Source organism: Rhinoderma darwinii, chromosome 5 (genome assembly GCF_050947455.1).
Source record: "Rhinoderma darwinii isolate aRhiDar2 chromosome 5, aRhiDar2.hap1, whole genome shotgun sequence".
In the NCBI taxonomy this organism is placed as follows: domain Eukaryota; kingdom Metazoa; phylum Chordata; class Amphibia; order Anura; family Rhinodermatidae; genus Rhinoderma; species Rhinoderma darwinii.
This window is the reverse complement of record NC_134691.1, coordinates 89,701,267-89,725,234: the sequence shown is the minus strand read 5'-3', so window position 1 is coordinate 89,725,234 and position 23,968 is coordinate 89,701,267. Positions and strand designations below refer to the sequence as shown.

The 23,968-nt window shown below is 39.9% G+C and overlaps 1 protein-coding gene across 3 annotated transcripts in view; it reads left to right on the top strand.

The window, feature by feature from the left end:
- The window catches only part of SNTG1 (syntrophin gamma 1), a 505,846-nt gene that overhangs the window by 472,206 nt on the left and 9,672 nt on the right, over positions 1-23,968 (top strand). For all 3 annotated transcript variants that reach the window (XM_075826260.1, XM_075826258.1, XM_075826259.1), the window contains 3 exons: positions 16,481-16,597; positions 16,719-16,790; positions 21,722-21,874. In XM_075826260.1, coding sequence (XP_075682375.1) covers positions 16,481-16,597; positions 16,719-16,790; positions 21,722-21,874 — 342 coding nt within the window. The remainder of the gene's footprint in view (positions 1-16,480; positions 16,598-16,718; positions 16,791-21,721; positions 21,875-23,968) is intronic.

Genomic DNA, 23,968 nt, shown 5'->3' with positions numbered 1-23,968 from the left:
CTGCCGCCGCTGCCGCCTCTCCCTCCACTCCGTCCGTTCCTAGTCCTTGCTTCTGAACACATGTCCGGAAGCCGCGACCGGAAGTAGTCATCTTACTGTCCGGCCATGGCTTCCGGTCCACAAGAAAATGGCACCGGATGTCGCTCGGCCGAAGACCTTCCTTTTGGACTGTGTGGGAGTGGTGCATATGCCGTTCTCACACAGACGGCGTACACCATAGTGAATGGAACGGCTCCCATTCGCATTCTGTATGGGGATGTATGTGCTGTATTCCATCTCTGTATGTGTCATTAATCGACACATACAGAGATTTAAAAAAAATGGCAGACCCCATAGTGAAGTAAAAGTTAGAAAAAATAAAAAAGTAAAACACAAACACACAAATAAATAAAATTTATTTTAAACACACACTAAAAGCAAATTGATATAAAAAAAATTTTTTCGCGACGCCTGTCCTTTAAAGGACCAGTGTCACGAAAAAAAATTTTTTTAGATCAATTTGCTTTTAGTGTTTTATTAAAAAAAAAATATATTTATTTGTGTGTTTGTGTTTTACTTTTTTTTATTTTTTCACTTTTTCTTGTCCATGGGGGCTGCCATTTTTTTTTCCATCTCTGTATGCGTCGATTAACGACACATACAGACATGGAATACGGCAGCTACAGTCCCATAGTGAATGCGAACGGGGCCCGTTCCATCCACTATGCTGTACGCCGTCTGTGTGGGAACGGCGCATGCGCCGCTCCCACACAGTCCAAATTGAACTGTGCGACGTCCGGCGCCATTTTCTTGTGGACCGGAAGTCGCGGCCGGACAGTAAGATTACTACTTCCGTCGTGGCTTCCGGACTTGTGCACTTGGAGTGGAGGAAGCAGACGGAGCGGACGGACCGGAGGGAGTGGCGGTGGCAGGAGCAGGTAAGTTAGGTCTGTGTATGTACATGTTTTACTGTGTGTTTACTACTGTATGTTAACCTACTACACTGTGTGTTAGCTCAAAAAATGGCGACACACAGTGTAGGAGGTTTGACCGTTCAATCCCCTCGTTTCTCCCGGCACTAGCTAGGATAAAGGAGGGGGGATTCTGAGAGCACACTAGAGCGAGTGAGTTTTCTCAAATTTTGCAGCATAAAGCAATGTGGTTGCTTTACCACATGCAATGCTGCAATTTTGGGAATTGCTCCATCTAGTGACCAGCGCTGATTAGACATTGTTCTAATTTTTTACATTTTTTCACAAGTCAGGAAATATTATAAATTAGATTCTAATTTATAATATTTCCTGACTCGTGAAAAAATTAAAAAAATGAGAACAATGTTTAATCACCCATACACTAATTGTTTAACTAAAAAAAAAATATTATTTTCTAGCGACACATTCCCTTTAAGCATCTTGTTTTGTTTTGTGAGCATGGACTAAAACTAGCGTGGAGTGAACAGTGTTGAAGGGTGTTGCACTATATTTCTCTTTTTATATGCTAGAGATATAGGCTCTTATCTTGCCAGGAGAATGGACGCCGGAAGACCGGTAGCGCTTATGTGGAACTACAGGTGTAAGAAGAACCATCTGCACCCACACTGGATCGTGGATTGTCCAATGCATATAGACTGGGAGAGTGTGTTCGTCCTGACTACACGTTGGACTGCTTATTCACTGCCGTTTGATCTGTAAAATCTTATGTATATTATTGGGGTGTTAACGGATTTCTCCCGACAATTTTTACCTACTCTTATATATTAGGCCATGTGCTCGTTACTAGAGGATGAATCAGTTCCCCAACTTGAATGTAGAAAAACCATAGAACAGAGTAACGGCACCAGGACTTCAGAGTAGATGAAACAGGGTGGATTTATTCACCTCAAGTGAGCGATGTTTCAGTTCGTCACAGAACCTTTCTCAAGCTACTAAATGCTGCACACAGTGTCAAGTATAAATAGGCAGTACATACAATAATTGTTAAAAGCCTAATTTATCTACAATATGTAAAAAACAGTAGTATAAACATAAATTCCATCACATATCAAAGGACCAATATTTAAAGTGCACTGTTTGTATATTAATAGATACAAAGAAAAAGACCTCAATAGTTGGTGGGCGTTAAACAGTTAAATTCAAAAGCGGTTGCCTGCCGGCAAAAAGAAGCCCTGTTTTCCAACTATTATGTAAAAATAAAAAAGTCTTTATTAGATTTGCAAAAGGACAGACTACATAAAGTTTAAAAGTTAACGTCCATTTCTGACAACTGCCAGCATAGTGCCAGACGTAGAAGCTCTGTCTTAGAAAGGGTTAAGTGCCACAACCACAGAGCGCCACATTCAGTAGGTTGATAGTTAAATTCTAGAGTGTCAATAGGACAATGATTAAAATGAAGGTAGAAGCCCCCCCGACATGTTTTGCTACGATGTAGCGTCTTCAGGGGTATCGGGGCCAATGACAGCGAGCGGCGGAGTCGGCCTAATTATATATTCACTGCAAATCTCTACACATGTGTTTACAATCAGTCTATAACCTATCAGGAGAGGAGTGGAGGACCAAGCCTCCTCCTCCGTTGATAGACGGACGGCACCACAAATCACTGGCTCAGCAAAGCCACCAATGAGTATCACTCAGGCGCACACGCGCAGTGTAGCAAATAAAGGTAATATAGAAATCCCTATATACAGAACTATAGCGTTGCCGTGATACAAAAAAGTTTCTAGATCGGTGCACAGGCACACTAAGGAGAAACAGGGTGATAGAAAAATAATAACCAAGGTAATAGATAGACAACCGAGTTTTTACACTCAGGTGCAGTGGGATAGTTGGACATGATGTAAATAATTGCTATAGATAGCGCTGTGATATTGCCGTGATCACCTTGGTTATTATTTTTCTATCACCCTGTTTCTCCTTAGTGCGCCTGTGCACCGATCTAGAAACTTTTTTGTATCACGGCAATGCTATAGTGCTGTATATAGGGATTTCTGTATTACCTTTAATTGCTACACTGCGCGTGTGCGCCTGAGTGATACTCATTGGTGGCTTGGTCCTCCACTCCTCTCCTGATAGGTCATAGACTGATTGTAAACACATGTGTAGAGATTTGCAGTGAATATATAATTAGGCCGACTCCGCCGCTCGCTGTCATTGGCCCCGATACCCCTGAAGACGCTACATCGTAGCGAAACATGTCGGGGGGGGGGGGGCTTCTACCTTCATTTTAATCATTGTCCTATTGACACTCTAGAATTTAACTATAAACCTACTGAATGTGGCGCTCTGTGGTTGTGGCACTTAACGCTTTCTAAGACAGAGCTTCTACGTCTGGCACTATGCTGACAGTTGTCAGAAATGGACGTTAACTTTTAAACTTTATGTAGTCTGTCCTTTTGCAAATCTAATAAAGACTTTTTTATTTTTATTTTTACATAATAGTTGGATAACAGGGCTTCTTTTTGCCGGCAGGCAACCGCTTTTGAATTTAACTGTTTGTATATTAGATACATATACCCATCTCATAATAAAAGTTAACATATCTCTTAAAAGTGGTACATAGTCAATTAATAAGCAATTAGGGCTAAATCGGAGCAGGGCAGAGGCCAATCAAATTCAATGCATAAATATAATTCCTACAAAAAGAGAAATTTGTACAATACCAGTCCCACATTGATCCTGGGTTCAGCATCCGCGCGTCTCTACTGCGCATGTTCAAAAATGGCGCCCAAACCGGAAGTTCGGTCAAATGGAACGCAGATGTCAAGGAAATCATTGTTACGCATGCGCACACACAGAACTTGCGTTCCATCAGTTGTGCGCATGCGTGGACTACGGAACTGATGTAAGTATAATATTTTAAATAGACAAAGAGATTTTTTAGAAAAAAATGGAAATGGAGCTCAGATGGACCATGTCCACTAATGCATCAGATAGATGCTATAGGAAGACATGGAATAAAGAGCTAGCACATAGATGACCTTAACCATAATTTAAACCACATGCATGCCTAATAATCTCATCGATTCAATCAATGATACAGATAAATTCACAAGCAAATCTAAATTTAAATGCAGGGACTTACACATTAGCTGGGTGTACTCTCATCTCCACTTGTGATGTCATGATACACCCATACTCAAACCCTCAAGAAGCAGACGTACTGCGAGTACTATCAGTAGGCATAATAGATTTTGATAGGAAAAAAAAGAAGAATTTACATTCAGCATGCATGTGGGGAATGATTTAGATGAAAACAAAAATTATGTTGTGCAATTCATAACCATTTTATATCATATTTCAGTATTATAGAAAAAAGTTAAAGAATCAATAAATATGCATTATTAAAATAAATCTTTACGACCTAGAAAAGTTGGGCCTTTGCTACCCTCCAACAGCCATCAAAATTGCTTCACAGAAAAAATGTGTATCTAAAAGAATACAAAAAAGACAAAGTTAATATACAGTATTTAAAAGCGAAAAATACCATAAAAATGAAGTAATAGATAAGAAAAAGTGTATAAAGACCAAGGTCCAAATCAGACTCAAAGTCACATATATACATGTACTAACTATACCATCAAGGAAGTCTAACCACAGCACCCCCATTGACCATGGCTAGTTCCCCCCCCCCCTGCTTTAAATATGTGGACCATAAGGATATTCCACATTCAACCCCGTGGGAGACATAGTCTCCAAACTGTATATCCATTCTAACTCCTTCCTTTTAAGGGCCAGCTCTCTATCGCCGCCACGTCTCATTGGGGGTACTGAATCAATGACTCTAAACTTTAGTTGTGACACCCCATGTCTATTCTCCAGAAAATGTCTTGATACTGGTAGACCCCGTCTTTTTGTATTTATATTAGATCTGTGATTTCTCATCCTGAAAGTCACTTCCGTTGTGGTCTCACCAACATAGTAAAGACCACAAGGGCAGCTCAACAGGTAAATGGCAAAAGATGTTTGACATGTGAAAAAACCTTTAATATTCATTGATCTGACAGTTTGTGGATGGTTAAAGGTGCTACCTTTGATCATGTTACTACAAATATTACACCCAAGGCATGGATAGCAACCCTGTTTAGGAGGAGCCAGAAAGGTCTGTCCATTGCGTTTAGACCCAATATCAGCCTTGACTATATAATCTTTGATTGTTTTACCCCTTCTATGGGCCATCATAGGTTTGTCTTGGAATTCAACAATTTTAGGGAAAACCCTGCACAATACACTCCAATCCCTCCTCAAAATGTTACTAATTTGTGAACTAATCACGGAGAAGTTAGAGACGAAGGGTACACGTGTCTTCCCTTTCTTGGTTACATTCCCACGTAATAGGACATTTATATCCAACATCGGTACTTTTCCTTTATTTATCTCAAGGATATTTTTGGGATAACACCTATCAAAAAATTTTGAGCACATTTCATCAAGCCGTGAGGATAGCTTGTCCTCTTGGCTCACTACCCTCTTGACTCTGATCAACTCAGGATGAGAAATCACAGCTCTAATATAAATACAAAAAGACAGGATCTACCAGTATCAAGACATTTTCTGGAGAATAGACATGGGGTGTCACAACTAAAGTTTAGAATCATTGATTCAGTACCCCCAATGAGACGTGGCGGCGATAGAGAGCTGGCCCTTAAAAGGAAGGAGTTAGAATGGATATACAGGTTGGAGACTATGTCTCCCAAGGAGTTGAATGTGGAATATCCTTATGGTCCACATATTTAGAGCAGTGGGGGGCAACTTGCCGTGGTCAATGGGGGTGCTGTGGTTAGACTTCCTTGATGGTATAGTTAGTACATGTATATATGTGACTTTGAGTCTGATTTGGACCTTGGTCTTTATACACTTTTTCTTATCTATTACTTCATTTTTATGGTATTTTTCGCTTTTGAATACTGTATATTAACCTTGTCTTTTTTGTATTCTTTTAGATACACATTTTTTCTGTGAAGCAATTTTGATGGCTGTTGGAGGGTAGCAAAGGCACGTCTTTTCTAGGTCGTAAAGATTTATTTTAATAATGGATATTTATTGATTCTTTAACTTTTTTCTATAATACTGAAATATGTTATAAAATGGTCATGGATTGCACAACAGAATTTTCGTTTTAATATAAATCATTCCCCACATGCATGCTGAATGTAAATTCTTCCTTTTTCCAATCAAAATCTATTATACCTACTGATAGTACTCGCAGTACATCTGCTTATTGAGGGTATGAGTATGGGTGTATCATGACATCACAAGTGGTGATGAGAGTTCACCCAGCTAATGTGTAAGTCTCTTTGCATTTAAATTTCGATTTGCCAGTGAATTTATCTGTATCATTGATTAAATCGATGAGATTATTAGGCATTCATGTGGTTTAAATTATGACTAAGGTCATCTATGTGCTAGCTCTTATATTCCATGTCCTCCTATAGCATCTATATGTTGCATTAGTGGACGTGGTCCATCTGAGTTCCATTCCCATTTTTTTCTAAAAAATCTCTTTGTCTATTTAAAATATTATACTTACATCAGTTCCGTAGTCCACGCATGCACACAACTGCTGGGACGCAAGTTCCGTGTGTGCGCATGCGCAACAGCGATGTCCTTGACATCTGTGTTCCATTTGACCGAAGTTGGGTGCCATTTTGAACATGCGCAGTAGAGACGCGCAGACGCTGAACCCAGGATGCATGTGGTTCTGGTATTGTACACATTTTTCTTTTTATAGGAATTATATTTATGTATTGAATTTGATTGGCCTCTGCCCTGCTCTGATTTAGCCCTAGTTGCTTATTAATTCATTATGTACCACTTTTAAGAGATATGTTCACTTTTATTATGAGATGGGTATATGTATCTATTATACAAACAGTGCACTTTAAATATTGGTCCTTTGATATGTGATGGAATTTGTGGAATTTGTGTTTATACAACTGTTTTTTACATATTGTATATTAATTAGGCTTTGAACAATTATTGTATGTACTGCCTAACCATACTTGTGTAGCATTTAGTAGCTTGAGAAAGTTTCTTTAACAAACTGAAACGTCGCTCACTTGAGGTGAATAAATCCACCCTGTTTCATCTACTCTGAAGTCCAGTGCCGTTACTTTGTTCTATAGTTTTTCTATACATATCTATACATACATATATATATATATATATATATATATATATATATATATATATATATATATATATATATATATGTATAAATATATATATATATATATATATCATTATATCCCTACAGATGTCTGAACTTTTGGAGATTACTTTAAAACTCTTTGATTCTATGTAACTAGTGTTGGAACAGACTGCATTACAACACCATGTAGGGCAGGATTTGGACAGTTTTCCTCTTCAGGACAGAGCACATTGCTATCACAATGGAAGGAAAAGGCAATTAACAAAAGAAGAAAGACAGACAATTATAACCCTTAGAAGTGTAGGTCTGTCCTACAGAGAGATTTCAAAGAAAGCCAATGTGGTAGACAGTACATACCATCAAAAGGCACCTGGAAACTAGTGGAAATTCTGACAGGAACCGGTCTGGCAGACCAACGGCCTTTACAAAATCACATGACAAGTTTTTGAGAGTCAACAGCTTGCGTATCACAGAAAAAAATCTTCAATCCCAGCTGAATGCAGCAAGAAAGAAACAAGTTTCCATCTCAACTGTGAAGAGAAGACTTCTATCTGCAGGTTTGACAGGTCAAGTATCAGTAAGAAAGCCACTGATAAGATTGCAAAATAAAAAAAAAAGACTTACCTAAGCCAAGCATCACCTCCAGTGGTCTACTGAAGAGTGGAAGAAGGTCTTATGGACGATTCATCTTACATCTTTGGTACATCATGCAGGGTTTTTGTACCTCGTTGAGTACGTGAATTGATGCTTCCTCAGTGAGTGACACCAACTGTTAAACACAAAGGAGGAAGCGTGATGGTCTGGGGCTCTTTTACTGGATCTAAAGTTGGCGTCACGTTGGGTTCGTGAACCCACTGGGCCGTACCGCCTTGGCAAGTATGGCAGCTGGCCAACAGGGCGCAGGTAACAGTCTATAGTTCGTATAGGGTACTTGTGGCAGCTCGAACAGTAGCAAGGCAGGCTCGGCTGGGACTAGGCAGCAGGCAGACGTCAGGCGTGGTGTAGCAGGACAGGCATGGTATGCAGCACAGCACGACTACAGCTCAGCATGGCACTTGACCAGGATAGCACGGGATACAGGATACAGGTACGGGAAACACTGGGAACTGGAAGACACTAGGAGACCATTTGCATAGACAAACTTTGGGTACGACAACGACGCTCAGGCATGGGAGGAAGGGTCTGGGCCCTTCTTATAGCCCAGGGTGCTCTGGGAGCAATCAGCTCAATCTCCCACCTGTGTGCGCTTTGGCCTCTTAAGTCTGGTCTGAGCTCGCGAGCACACCCTGGTGGTCACTGTTGAACAGGACGGGCATATGTTCAGTCATCTCTGGAGAGAACTGCGTCGACTGGATGTAAGGAGTTTGTGGTCAGCGACCACGGACGTTACATTGGCAACTTACGGGCACACTGGACAAAAAGGGCTACCACAGCATTTTGATGATGCGCCATGCAATATCCTCTGGTGTACGCCTACTTGGTCAGGGGTTCATATTACAGCAAGACAATGATCCAAAACATGCTTAGGTTATGTCAGAACTACCGAAGAAAAAAAGAAGAAGCCAGTAGGCTTCAAAGAAGGGAAAGGCCTGCACAGTCTCCAGACTCAAAACCCTATGAGCTTGTTTGGGATGAACTGGACAGAAGGGTGAAAGCAAAGCAACCTACAGGTGCAGCACATTTGTGGGGAATTCTGCAACAATGTTGGGAATAAATTCCCGAACAATATCTGATTGCAATGGTAGAAAGAACGCCTCGATTGTGGAAAACTGTTATATCAGCTATAGGTGGCTACTTTGAAGAGTCAAAAATCTAGATTTAATTTATTGAAGCAAAGTTAATACATTCTTTTTATTCATCTTAACTTGTTTATTTCTTCTATTCTTTCATTTCAAAGTACATTTGAGACATTAAACTGTGTAAATATCAATAAAAACTGGAAAAATTTAGGTTTTCTAAAACCTTTGACCGGTAGTGTGTGTATATATATCAAGGCCTGTCAGATTGGATGGGCACCGTCGGTGAACAGACATTTTCATGTCTCTCCAGATATATTCGATTGGGTTCAAGTCAGAGCTCTGGCTGGGCCACTCAAGGACATTCACAGAGTTGTCCCTAAACCACTCCTGTGTTGTCTTGGACGTGTTCCATTGGTCAACGTCTTGTTTTAAGGTGAAGCTTCGGCCCAGTCTAGGTCCAGCACTCATTAAGAAAATCTCTGTACTTTGCTCCATTCACCTTTCCCTCAACCCTGACCAGTCTCCCTGTCCCAGCCACTGAAAAACACCCCCACAGCATGATGCTGCCACCAGCATGCTTCACTGTAAGAATGGTATTGGGCAGGTGATAAACAGTGCCTGGTTTCCTCCAGGCATGATGCTTAGAATTGAGGTAAAAATGTGTGGTTTCATCAGAACACAGAATCTTGTTTCTCACAGTCTGAGAGTTCTCCAGGTGGGCTTTCATGTGACTCATACTGAGGAGAGGCTTATTTCTGACCACTCTGCCATAAAGCCCAGACTTGTGGAGTGCTGCTTTAATAAACCAAGGTTTCCTAGTTCAAGGATTCTGTCCCTCCCAGATTGTGACAAGTGGCGATAACTGGAACGTCAACGAACAGGAGGCAATGCACAATTATCCCGCACTATTTGATATGATTTTTGACGTTTCATGTGGCTAAAAAAACTTTGCTTTCAATCTGGCTTTTATGCCCCTCCCACATGCCACAGATTGGAGCTAGGTGCTTGAAAATGTTATCATTTAGCAGATCTTAGCAACACCTGCTACTTCCACGATCTGCATAACCTTACACATTGCCCCTCTTGGTGTTGCAATTTCAATATTGAGGAGTGTATATATATATATATATATATATATATATATATATATATATATATATATACATATACATATACAGTGGACATAAAAAGTCTACACAACCCTGTCAAAATACCAGGTTTTTGTCATGTAAATAAATCAGTACAACATGAATAATTTCAGAACTTTTTCCACCCTTAACGTGTCCCATAATCTGTACAATTCCATTGAAAAACAAACTGAAGTCATTTACAGGGGAAAAATAAAAATAACAAAACTACAATAATGTGGTTACATAAGTGTGAACACCCTCGTTATAATTGAGGATTTGGTTGTGTTCAGAATTAGCCAATCACATTTAAACTCATGTTAAATAGTAGTCAGTACACTGCCATTATTTAAAATGATTCTGAGTAACCCCATATAAAATTCAGCTGTTCTATTTGGATTTTCCTGACGTTTTCTTTGTTGCATGTGACCGCAAAAGCCATGGTCCGTAAAGAGCTCACAACACATCAAAGGGATCTGATTGTTGAAAGGCATCAGTCAGGAGAAAGGTACCAAAGAAATTCCAAGGCATTAAATATACCATGGAATACAATGAAGACGGTGATCAAGAAGTGGATTACATTTGGCACAACAGTGACATTACCAAGAACTGGACATTCCTCAAAACTTGATGAAAAGACAAGACGAGAATTTGTCCGGGAGGCTAAAAAGACGTCTACAGATGCAGGACTTTCTGGCAGGTACTGGTTGTGTAGTGCATGTGACAACAAGCTCCCGTATTCTTCACATGTCTGGGCTGTGGGGTAGGGTCGCAAGACGGAAGCCTTATCTAACAAAGAAAAACACCCACGCCTGGCTATGTTTTGCAAAGACCTACATCAAGTCTACCAAAAGCATGTGGGAAAAATGTGTTATGGTCATATGAGACCAAGGTTGAACTTTTTGGCCATAATTCCAAAAGGTATGTTTGGTGCAATGCCAAAACTGCACATCACCAAAAGGACACCATCCACACAGTGAAGCATGGTGGAGGTAGCATTTTGCTTTGGGGCTATTTTTCTACAGCTGGAACTGGGGCTTAAGTCAAGGTGGGGTAATTATGAACAGTTCCAAATATCAGTCCATATTGGCACAAAACCTGCAGGCCTCTGCTAAAAAGATGAAGAGGAATTTCTCCTTTCAGCACAACAACGACCCAAAGCATACCTCCAAATTAAACAAAAGAATGGCTTGACCAGAAAAAGATCTAAGTTTTGGAATGGCCCAGCCGGAGTTCAGATCTGAATCCCATTGAAAATCTGAGGGGTAACCTGAAGAGGGCTGTACACAGGAGATGCCCTCGCAGTCTGACAGATTTGGAGCGCTTTTGCAAGTAAGAGTGGGCAACAATTGCCAAGTCAAGATGTGCCATGCTGATAGACTTCTACCTAAAAAGACTGAATTCTGTCATAAAGTCAAAGGATAATTCAACAAAGTATTAGTGTAAGGGTGGGCATCAGTGGCGTAACTAACGCCGTAGCAGTCGTAGCGGCTGCTATGGGGCCCGCGGCATGAAGGGGCCCGTGTCGCCCGCAGGCACGGGCCCCCACCATGGCCGGAGGCTCCGCTAGTTGCCGCTATGGCTGCTACAGCGCGACGCCACTGAACACTACGACAGAGCAGGGAGGTATCTCCCCGCTCTGCCATTAAACAAAAGACATGTATCCCCTATCCACAGGATAGGGGATACATGTGTGATCGCTGGCAGTGATAAGGAGAACGGGGGACCGAAAGTCCCCTGAAGTTCTCCATCACACACCTCAGACTTCAGGGATCTGTGTCGGCAGCTCCGTAGAAATGAATGGAGCGCCGGTCGCGCTTGTGCGCATGTATGACCAGCGCTCCTTTCATTTTTATTGAGCTGCGCAGACGCCGGAAGTCAGAGGTTAGTCATGGAGAACTTCGGGGGACTTTCGGTCCCCCGTTCTCCCTATCGCTGCCAGCGATCACACATGTATCCCCTGTCCTGTGGATAGGGGATACATGTCTTTTGTAGGACACACTGTAGGTTGGATGTTTTTGGGGGCTGGGGCTGCATGGCATTACCTACAGGGGGGCTGTATAGCGTTACCTACAGGGGGGCTATATAGCGTTACCTACGGGGGGCTGTATAGCGTTACCTACAGGGGGCTGTATGGCGTTAGCACCATACAGCCCCCTCTGTAGATAACGCCATACAGCCCCCACTGTAGAGAACGCCATACAGAGTCCCCACTGTAGGTAACGCTATACATCCCCCCTGTAGGTAACGCTATACAGCCGCCCCTGTAGGTAATGCTATAAGCCCCCCTGTAGATAACGCCATACAGCCCCCTGTAGATAAAGACATACAGCCCCCTTTGTAGATAACGCCATACAGACCCCCCGTAGATAACGCCATACAGCCCCCCCTGTAGAGAACGCCATACAGCCCCCTGTAGATAAAGACATATAGCCCCCCTGTAGATAACGCCATACAGCCCCCCTGTAGGTAACGCCATACAGCCCCCCTGTAGATAAAGCCATACAGCCCCCCTGTAGATAACGCCAAACAGCCCCCTGTAGATAACGCCATACACCCCCCCTGTAGATAACACCATACAGCCCCCCTGTAGATAACGCCATACTGCCCCCCTGTAGAGAACTCCATACAGCCCCTTCTGTAGATAACGCCATACAGCCCCCTTTGTAGATAACGCCATACAGCTCCCTCTGTAGATATCTACAGGGGGGGCTGTATGGCGTTATCTACAGGGGGTCTGTATGGCATTCTCTACAAGGGGGGCAGTATGGCGTTATCTACAGGGGGTCTGTATGGCGTTCTCTACAAGGGGGGCTGTATGGCGTTCTCTACAGTGGGGGCTGTATGGCGTTATCTACAGGGGGCTGTATGGCGTTACCTACAGGGGGGCTGTATGGCGTTATCTACAGGGGGGCTGTATGGCGTTATCTACAGGGAGGCTGTATGGCGTTACCTACAGGGGGGGCTGTATGGCGTTATCTACAGGGGGGCTGTATGTCTTTATCTACAGGGGGGCTGTATGGCGTTATCTACAGGGGGGCTGTACTGCGTTATTTACAGGGGGCTGTATGGCGTTATCTACAGGGGCTGTATGGCATTATCTACAGGGGGGGCTGTATGGCGTTATCTACAGGGGGGCTGTATGCCGTTATCTACAGGGGGCTGTATGGCGTTATCTACAGGGGCTGTATGGCGTTATCTACAGGGGAGGCTGTATGGCGTTATCTACAGGGGGGCTGTATGCCGTTATCTACAGGGGGGCTGTATGGCGTTATCTACAGGGGGGCTGTATGTCTTTATCTACAGGGGGGCTGTATGGCGTTATCTACAGGGGGGCTGTACTGCGTTATCTACAGGGGGCTGTATGGCGTTATCTACAGGGGCTGTATGGCGTTATCTACAGGGGGGCTGTATGCCGTTATCTACAGGGGGGCTATATGGAGTTATCTATAGGGGGGCTGTATGGCGTTATCTACAGGGGGGCTGTATGGCGTTATCTACAGGGGGGGCTGTAAAAAAGGCACTATCTACAAGAGGGGGTTGTGTGACACCCAGGGGAGGGGGGGCCCCAGTCAAAAGTTTGCTATGGGGCCCAGTCTTTCCTAGTTATGCCCCTGGTGTGCATATTTATGCAACCACATTATTTTTGTTCTTTATTTCTATTTTTCAATCCTAAAAGCTTTTAGGTTTTTTTTCAATACAATTGTACAGATTATAGGTGACATTAAAAGGTGGAAAAACTTCTGAAATTATTCATCTTCTACTGATTTTGTAACGTGACTATATTTGTGTCCACTGCAGAGGAAATGTAGTATTATAAAGATCCAGCTATGTAATGCATTGATAGGTGGGGCCTACTTGAGCTTCTAGAAGGGATTCAAAGTGGGGGACTCCTCCTTATGATGTCCATATGCGCTAGCAGGGCATGCAGACAGGGGTGGTCTTCATGAGACAACTCCTTTAGGCACCTTGCAACAGAATAGAACTACTGTGAAGATATATTTTATATATATATATATATATATATATATATATATATGTATATATATATATATATATATATATATATATATATAAAGCTTCAGCTGTGGATGAAGACTAAGACATGACATAACTCAATCCAGAGAAATATATATAAAGCAAAGTGTTTGCAAAGTTACGAGTAGATTTTATTTTGTCTGGAAAATGATGTTGGTGGAGTAAAGCTTTACTTGGAAATCCAGTACTGAATTGCTTTTGGCAGTAAAGTTCAGTAAATAGAGGTCTAGTGCTGGTAATGTAACTTACATAACATTTTAAACAGTATTGTGGCAAACATGAATCATAACAGACACTTTGCATTTTGCTTTCAATGTTCAAAGTATAGCCCTTTGCATAATGGTTAGTAGGTGGACGGAGGGCCAGCTGTCATAACACTCAACACTGAAAAGCCCATTCTTTTCTAAGTCAATCTATAGTATGTTGTGTGCTGTGATTTCTAAAGATGTTTCTTGTTTTGTGAAGAAATAGATGTCTTCCTCTGCAATTATCTATTTTCACTTGGCTCAAGCTATTGTTGCTTTATACTGAAGGCATTACAAAGTAAAAACAGGTTGCTAAGCAATATAATCTGTGTCGTTTTACCTAGGTTAAGTGCAGAATAGCATTTTTAAATTAAATGAAATCATCGTAAAAGATTAACCAAGGTAAAATTATACAGATGTTCTTTTAAATATCTATATATAAAGTGTAATGTTAGCAGTGAGATGTCTTCTATCCTTCTCATGACCCATCACTCTGCACGATATGTAAGTCAAATCCTGTCAATACACATCTATACAGCTAGGGCACTTGTCACAAATGAGACAAAAATGACAATGATGACTTTAATCCAACACGTATGTTGTCTCTTTGGTCAACCACAAAGTCAGATCTGTAGCCGAATATGACGGGAGTATGCGCTTATTATTCTAGAGCTGTAAAATCAATAGCAAATTATTGCATAATAGTCCTCCTGAGACAGTAGTTGTAAAATACGTTTCAGCACAGGGGTGTTACAGACCACCAAGATTTTTTCCTTAACTGTTTTTGATGATACTGATAAAATAATTTATTTTGTTTTAAACAGGCATTTTAATAAGATTCATAGTGTAATACGTTATACAAGCAAAATAAAGAAAGTGTTATATTTACTCAATTGTTCCTAGCTCTATTCTGCCCTTTTGCTCTTTTTCAACCTTTTTTTCACATCCTGATCTCAAGGATGTTAGCAATTTTGAAGTTGTAGTAAGCTCATTGTCAAACTACTCCACCCAGCCTCCCGGCTTAGGTTAATTCTTCCTAACCCGTTGTAAAAATCAAATCCAGATCATAACTGGTTGTTCAGTGATTGCAGGGGTGCCTTTAGATCCCTGCCCCGACATACACCTTACAGGCTAATTCTAGCATGCAGCCTACCATGTGTCCCCTTTCCACCTAGGTCTCGTAATCACTATTTAAATGGGTATTTTATACATTCTTAATCTCTGGGACCTTCACCTCTCAGGGTCTCCTGATGGCCATTCGGTGATGGAGAGATGGCCAGGCATGTGTGTATGTCTCTACCTTGAAGTCTCAAGGAGCTGCTGGCTACCATAGACCTTAAAGGAGAAGGTCATTCGCATGAACTGCCAATTTTCCTATATGTTTTTGCAATAGCAGGTCAAGGAGGTGGTATAAAAATCAGTATAACTCTCAGTCTCTCAGTAAACACCCATTTATTTCTATATTAGACTATAAAAATATAAAATACAATGTTCTGTTGACATGACTAAAATTGACTAACACTAAAAAATATATTCCAATGAGAAATGTATATAAACTTACAGAGTATATATATACAATGGGTATCATGTGGTCAAAGAAAGCATTTGGGCAACACTACTGTTATTGTCTTCATGTTTATATACTTAGTAAAGATACCGATGACTTTTCTTGAATAATCACCTTAAAGCGACCCTCTGGTCCCGGGACAACATTTTAAATATGATGGTGTATATGGAGTAAGAATATCTGATGCCCTCCACTTTTGCCTCTCTGCCGTGGATCTGCAATTTTAGGGTCTCCTCTGGGCTGTCCCAAAATGGCCGCATCACTTCTTAGACTACGAGTCTGAGAAACTTCCACTGTCCTCGGATTGGCCAGAGATGCTCACGTGAACAGTTCCTTCCAATCCATGAACAGAGGGAGTGTCTTAGACTCAGTCTGAGAAGCGCTGCGGTCATTTGGTGACAACACAGAGAGGATGGACGGATTCCACAGCAGAGGGGGACAACTGGAGAGCACCAGATAACATTACTCCATATACACCATCACATAATTTTGTCCTGAGACTGGAGGGTCGCTTTAAAGATCATTGTTACAAAATTTGGGGCTTATTCAGTGTCATATTTTTAGGTAATTAACTAAAGTTTTTCATATCCATGATACAGTAAGAACCAATTAAAGGACCAGTTTATTTTTTATTACTGACAGATAATATACATGGGCTGGGTTGAGGAACGGGAGCAAGATAATCTTCAAGACCATATGTACACACCAAAGTTTCTGGCCCTTAGAGGACCATCACTTTATAAATTCAATTCACCTCCTGTAAGTACCATAAATCTGGACATACAGCATGCATAGTTTTTAAAGATTATAGTAATAAATATATTAATATTATAAACGTGGTTGTATTATTCCTTTCATTATGTTTCTGTTTGTAACTAAGGTAACAACATGGGACTGGATGCGAGCAGAAAAAAAGTTTACAGTATATGAAATTATGTTTAAAATTTTTAAGGTAAGGAGGATGTGAATGTAGAATGGAAATGTTTTGGAATTGCTTTTCCATGGCTTGTAGTATATAGTATATTTGCTCATTTTCTGTTATCTTTCTTGGTACTGCAATCCACCCATTCCCTTGGTCGCCTAATTACCTTGGTCGCTGTAACACTGAGGGCTCTTAATGATCCTAATTAACAAATTAATTCCTCAAATCCAAGTCAAAAATAAGACAAATCAGTACTTTATTGCAGGAAAATAATAAAAAAAATCTAGGCGGAATTTATTAACCTTTCTACATAGAAAATCTGCAAAAGGTTCAAAATTAAAAATTTGCGAGAAAGACATTTAACTTAGTGCAGCTAACACAGCTCACGGGACTTTTGAAAAGAAGTGGGCAAGGCTTAGCGGAAAGGGCAGGGCCAACGACAAATTTACTATAGCTGGCGTAGTGGGGCGTAACAAGGTAAAGGCCCGAGTCAGGCACCATACCCCACCCCCTTGATCAGACTAGGGGGTCAAATAATATAAGGAATTCTAAAAAAATATGTACTTACCTCGCTTCTCGCCCCAACATTCCCTCAGGTTCTTACAGCAGACTACAGTGCATACAGGGTACTGACAACGGGCAGCATCAGGACATTGCATGTGACGCAGCACTCAGGATATTGAGTACTGAGTAGCATATAAGGCCTTGAAGCTGCACGCCGTCAGAACCTTGAATGCGCCGCTGCCTGCTGTGAGAGCTTGAGGGGACCGGGGGGGGGGGGGGACTGAGCAGTGAGGTGGTTAATTTTTATAATTTTATGTCTGATCAGTGGGGACAAAGAAGAATTTGATCGATATTAGCTGGAATAACTTAGATGTGATCAATATTAGCTATAGCCTGTTTGTCAGAGACACGCAGGACCCGCTTTCAGCCAAGCCATCAATTTAGCTGAACTGACGGATTAGACTGAGAGCGAACGATACAGCTTCTGTGTATACAGTATATATATATAAGCTGTATCTCAAAAAGTTTAACACTTTTTTTTAATAAAAGTCAATTTGAAAATTGCTTATAAACACATAATAAATTGATTTAACAATAATAATTTTAAAAAATATCCTTCCAGGTGTACGGCACATAGCCTTTAAGTTTACTGTCCACCAAGATCCCAAAGTCCCTTTCAGTGGCAGTTTTACCCATATAAGCCTTTATTTATTAATGTATTTATCATCCATATTTATCCATATAATATTTATATAGTTTCAACCTGTTCTGCAGCTTTATTCAGAGAATATAACCATGCAGGTTGGTCACATACTAGTATATTATATTATCATTATATTAGGCATATCCTAATTCTAGAGCTAGTTACATAAGAAGTGAGCTGCAAAAGTATGTTTCCAAGGTTTGGAAGGCAACCCCATGGGCTAGTGCAGCTAGTATGAAACAGTGTTATCATGAGTCACCATGGCACTTATTTTATATTATTATTATTATTATTATTATTATTATTCTTGGTAGCTTTGCGGGGAGTTCACTCTGAGTTTTTTGGCAAGTTTTTTTACGCGAAAATTGCGTCTGAAAACAAGCCAAAAAATGTCCGAAAACGTCTCCCATTGATTTAAATGGGAGACGGAAGCGACATGCCCTATCTTCGGGCGTTTACATCTCTGACCTTCCCTTGACATCAATGGGAGGCAGAGAAAGCGTTTTTCGTGGTGTTTCTTGCCTGCGGAACTCAATGGCCGCGGCCGAAAAACGACGCAAAAAATGCAGCGAAAAATGCGGCAAACGGCGTGCCAGCGAGTCAAAATCTGCCTCAAAATTCCAGACGGAAGAAAAAACTATGCCAGAATTGCTGTTTTTTGGACACTTTGCCTTCCAAAAATTGGAATAAAAAGTGATCAAAAAGTCCCATGTATCCAAAAATGGTATCTATAAAAACTATAGCTCGTCTTGCAAAAAACAAGCCCTCATACACCTCCGTCGACAAAATAATTTAAATGTTATGGTTCTCACAACATGGAGACAGAAAAAATACATTCTTTTTACGAAAGTAATTTTACTGTGCAAAAAGTTGTAAAACATAAAAAATTGCTATAAATTAGGTATCGCCGGAATCGTACTGACCCGCAAAATAAAGTTAACATGTAATTTATAATGCACGGTGAACGCTGTATAAAAAAACCTATAAAAGTATGCCAGAATTGCTGTTTTTTGGTCACCTTGCCTCTCAAACAATAGGATAAAAAGTGGTCAAAAATTTGCATGTACCCCAAAATGGTACCAATAAAAATGACCGCTCATCCCACAAATAAACAGCCCTCATACAACATCCAAGAAAAAATAAAGTAAGTTAAGGCTTCCATAGGTCAGGAAACAAAAAATATGCAGTTGTGCAGGCCCGAGGGGAACATTTCTTCTGTTTCAAGAGGCGATTTATCAAGGCCCTAAAATTAGGGAACTAGAAATGTATCTGGTGGAAGCGAGGGTGCCTGTATTATACCAGGACAACACTTTCCAAACAAAATTCTCCAAACTGCAAAGTTGCAGAGTGTGTACCAAGAGGGGGATAAAAGGACATAATTTATCAGTGCGACACTGGCCTGTGCATAAAGGATTGCTTTACAGTGTACCACACATATATGGATTATTTTATGTTTTTTTTTACCCCATTATTGTACCCTCTTATTATGCCCTGATGTACTCTGCCCAGATTACATATGCCACCACATTATAAAGTTAAAATCCAGTAAAACTACTACCAAACAAAAGTCACGCTTCAAAATCCAAATGGCACTGCCCACTTCTGAGCCCTAAACTGTGCCAAAACAGCAGTTTACTTCCACATATATGGCATCACCATACCCAGGAGAAGCCTTTGAATGATTTTTTGGGTGTGTGTCTCCAGTGGCACAAGCTGGGCACAACATAATTACCACTGAAATGGCATATCTAGGGAAAAAATTAAATTTTTACTTTGCACCATCCGCAGTGCAATCATTTATGGAAAAGACCTGTGGGGTGAAAATGCTCACTACAGCACTTAACCCCTTAAGTTCTGAGCCATTTTTTTATTTTTCATTTTAGTTTTTCACTCCCCACCTTCCAAGCGTCATAACTCCTTTATTTTTCCGTCAATAGAGTGGCGTGAGTTGCAGTTTGTAATGGCACCATTTACTATAAAATGTACTGGGAAGCTGCAAAAAAATTATTTGCGGGCTGAAATGAAAAAACCTGTGATTCCTCTATTGTTTTTTGGGTTTTGTTTTATGGCTTTCACCGTGTGGTAAAAACAACAACTTAACTTTATTCTGTGGCTCAATACAATTACGGTGATATCAAATTTATATATTTTTTATATTTTACTACTTTTAAAAAAAAAATGTTTTTGTTAAAAAAATAAATAGTTTTGTTTCACCATATTTTAAGAGCCATAATTTTTTATTTTTCCGTGAATTGAGCGGTGTGATGGCTTATTTTTTGAAGGACGAGCTGTAGTTTTTATTGGTACTATTTATTTGTACATACGACTTTTTGATCACTTTTTATTACATTTGTTTTGGAAGCTTAGTTGACCAAAAAACAGCGATTTGGGCAGTTTACATTTTTTATTTTTTTACGGCGTTCACCTTGTGCGTTAAATAACGCTATATGTTGTAATAGTTCAGACTTTTACGACGCAGCAATACCAATTTTGTTTACCTTTTCTATTTTTTACATTACTTTAGAGGAAAAGGTTTTTTTTTTACTTTTAATTTTTTTATATTTTTTTTCACTACTAAAAACTTTATTAAACTTTTTTTTTTACACATTTTATTAGTTCCCCTAGAGGACTTGAACCAGCGATAGTTAGATCGCTGGTACAATACACTGCAATACTAATGTATTGCAGTATATTGTCATTTTTACAGGCTTCCGTTAATGCAGCAGAGGCAGAGTGAAGGCAGTCCCGGGGGCCTTCATTAGGCCCCTAGGCAGCCATGGCAACCACCTATCATAAGCCCTCTTCAATCCTGACATGGTGCCTAAAATATAATCTAATAAAAAGAAGGCCCCAAAACCCACTAGGTGCTCATTTGCTTCTGAGGCCTGTGCTACAGTCCATTAGCACACTAGAGCCACATGTGGGATATTTCTAAAAACGGCAATAAATATTGATTTGCATTTCTCGGGAAAATGGATTAAAAATGAATTTCTGCAACAAAAATTGAAATGTGTCAATTTCACCTCTACTTTGCTTTAATTCTTGTGAAACGCCTAAAAGGTTAAAAAAAACTTTGTAAATGCTGTTTTAAATACTTTGAGGGGTGCAGTTTTTAAAATGGGGTGATTTATGGGGGATTTCTAATATATAAGGCCCTCAAAGCCACTTTACAGCTGAACTAGTCCCTGTAAAAATAGCATTTTGACATTTTCTTGAAAATGTGAGACATTTCTGCTAAAGTTCTAAGCCTTGTAACGTCTTAGAAAAATAAAAAGATGTTAAAAAAATAATGCCAATCTGAAGTAGAGATATCGGAAATGTTAAATACCAACTATTTTGTGTCGTATAACTATCCGTCTTACAAGCAGATACATTTAAATTCTTAAAAATTATAATTTTTGCAATTTTTTCGCTACATTTTGGTGTTTTTCACAATTAAATACTGAATGTATCAATAAAATTTTACCAGTAACAAAAAGTCCAATGTGTCATGAGAAAACAATCTCAGAATCGCTTGGATAGGTAAAAGCATTCCAAAGTTATTACCACATAAGGTGACACATGTCAGATTTAAAAAATGAGGCTCTGTCAGGAAGTCCAAAACAAAAGTGGCTGCAGTGGGAAGGGCTTAAAGTGTTTATGTTGCGGTTGTATTTGACTTGTACTATCATGGCTTGTGTATCTATTTAAGCAGTGTAATGTAAGAAATATTACTTGATGTATGCCAGATTGTATAACTTCAGGTTTTCATCAGGACAGTGATCTTCTGGACCGCCGAAAACACTGCTATGGTGTTCAGTCGGAATCTGGGGAGGACTTGTACTTTTCTGTGGAGTTGGAGACTGAGCTCGTGCATTGGGAAAAAGCATTCCAGACAGCAACTTTTTTAGAAGTTGAAAGGATCCAGGCAAGAAATTATTTTTAAAATCATTTGTTTCTGAGCACTTTTTCAAGATCTAAATTGTGAATGTATTGTACAGTATAATGCAAATGAATAATTGAATTAGTCTTCTTTACAGAGTATCAGACAACACTTGTTTCTAATGCTTTTATTTGTGCAGAACATACACCGTTCATCCATAACATTAAACCCACTGACAGGTGAAGTGAATAACATTGATTATTTTGTTACAATGACACCGGTCACAGGGTGAGATATATCAGGCAGCAAGTGAACAGTCAGTTCTTGATGATGTCTATGTGTTGGAAGCAGGAAAAATGTGCAAGTGTAAGGATCTGAGCAACTCTGACAAAGGCCAAATTGTGATGGCTAGATGACCCAGTCTCAGCATCTCCAAGATAGCAGATCTTGTGGGTTGCTACCAATATGTAGTGGTTAGTACTTACCAGAAGTCGTCCATCAGTTTATATATTACACTTTATCTGTAAAATACTAGTCATAGATTGAGAATTCTGGACAAGTTTTCAATGATACAATTTAGTACCTATTCCTTGCGCAAGTGACTCTAGCAATGCTTCTAGGTGGGAATATATCTGTAACATGGCATCCAGTAAAGCATATTCCATTTGAATCTGACAAAAAAACTTTTGTATGACTCCATAAGAAATTGAAGGCATATGGAGGTACAGTAGGCCTCCATATGCCTCCAGTCTATATTACTTGTGCATGAGTCAGGGCATTGCAGGCGGTACTGCTGTCAGGGGCTTAAACACAAAAAGTGCCCAAAATCATCTGTAGGCTGCCAAGCACCCGCTCCCTAGCCCCATCTCTGAATGGGAGCTATAAAGTTTCCCTAATACAATTAAATGACCCTATTTAATATACAATGGTGGGCAAACATGGTTTTAACAGGGTACCCTTCATTTTATATAAGTGTAAATGCACAGGTCCAATTTTTTTCTGTTCTCTCATCCTCATGGGCCCACTAAATATATGGTTCATGTCTGAGAGACTGCATAAAGGTAATATTATTCCCCTTAATTTAAAAATCATTGGGTCACTGTACTTGAGTATAACAGTTTCCCTTAGATGGCCTGCAAATGTATGTAATAGGGTACAAGTTGGAGGTTGATGGACATCATAGGGAGTTCAGGTGCCTGGACCATTTGTCTGTATGGCAGATATTTCTGATTGCGGCCCTATAAGTTAATAGCGTATAAGCTCTTGTCCTACAAGAGTGGAACGCTTTAAGAAACCAAATCAGTCATGTAAAGTTCTTGTCAGGTTATGTCTAGCAATATGTATGAAAATGATTCTTATTTTTATTTTTAGCATCATTCGAGAACACCCACAAGCAGCTAAATTAGATTGTAAAGCCTTTTGCTTAATTCTGATCATAGAATAAAATAATTAATATGTATTTATCACTGTCAGCCTTCCTGTTATAGGATATGTTTTAATGAAAGGAACAGCTGGTATGCCTATGGAAAAATAGTTTCACAGTATGTCAGAATACTAAAAATTAAAATTTTAGTCTAGATAATTATATCACACGCTGTTTTTTCGATGGAGAATGGCACCCTAAGAGAGTTCAAAAGTACAAATACAATAAATATGACCGTGTCCATTCAACTAAAAATAAATATTCCAAAATTATATTTTCAAGCTGAGATTCAGCTGACTATAACAAAAAGAAAATACAAGGAAAAGAATAATATCTTTGTATTGTTTAATATGGCCTGTTATTTTACAAAAATAAAAAATTAAGCCAATTTTTGTGCTCAAAAGAGCAATTTGCCACTCATCCTTGTGCATTACTTGAGTGGTGGGCATCCTGTGTCTCTTCAGTCATTATTTAATTCTAGCTGCCAGCATGATCTGCCTTTGTATTCATGACAGGTCCTGTACATGGTTCCAATGCTTACCTTCCTGGCACTTGAGTTCCTGAGAAGATCAATAAAACGTTACATAACACATTTATAATAGGTTTATCATTTAGTTTTATCATTTTTTCTATTTATTGTATTACAACCACTATATGGACAAAAGTATTGGGACACACCTCTTAATCATTAAACTCAGGTGTTTCATTTAGTTCCA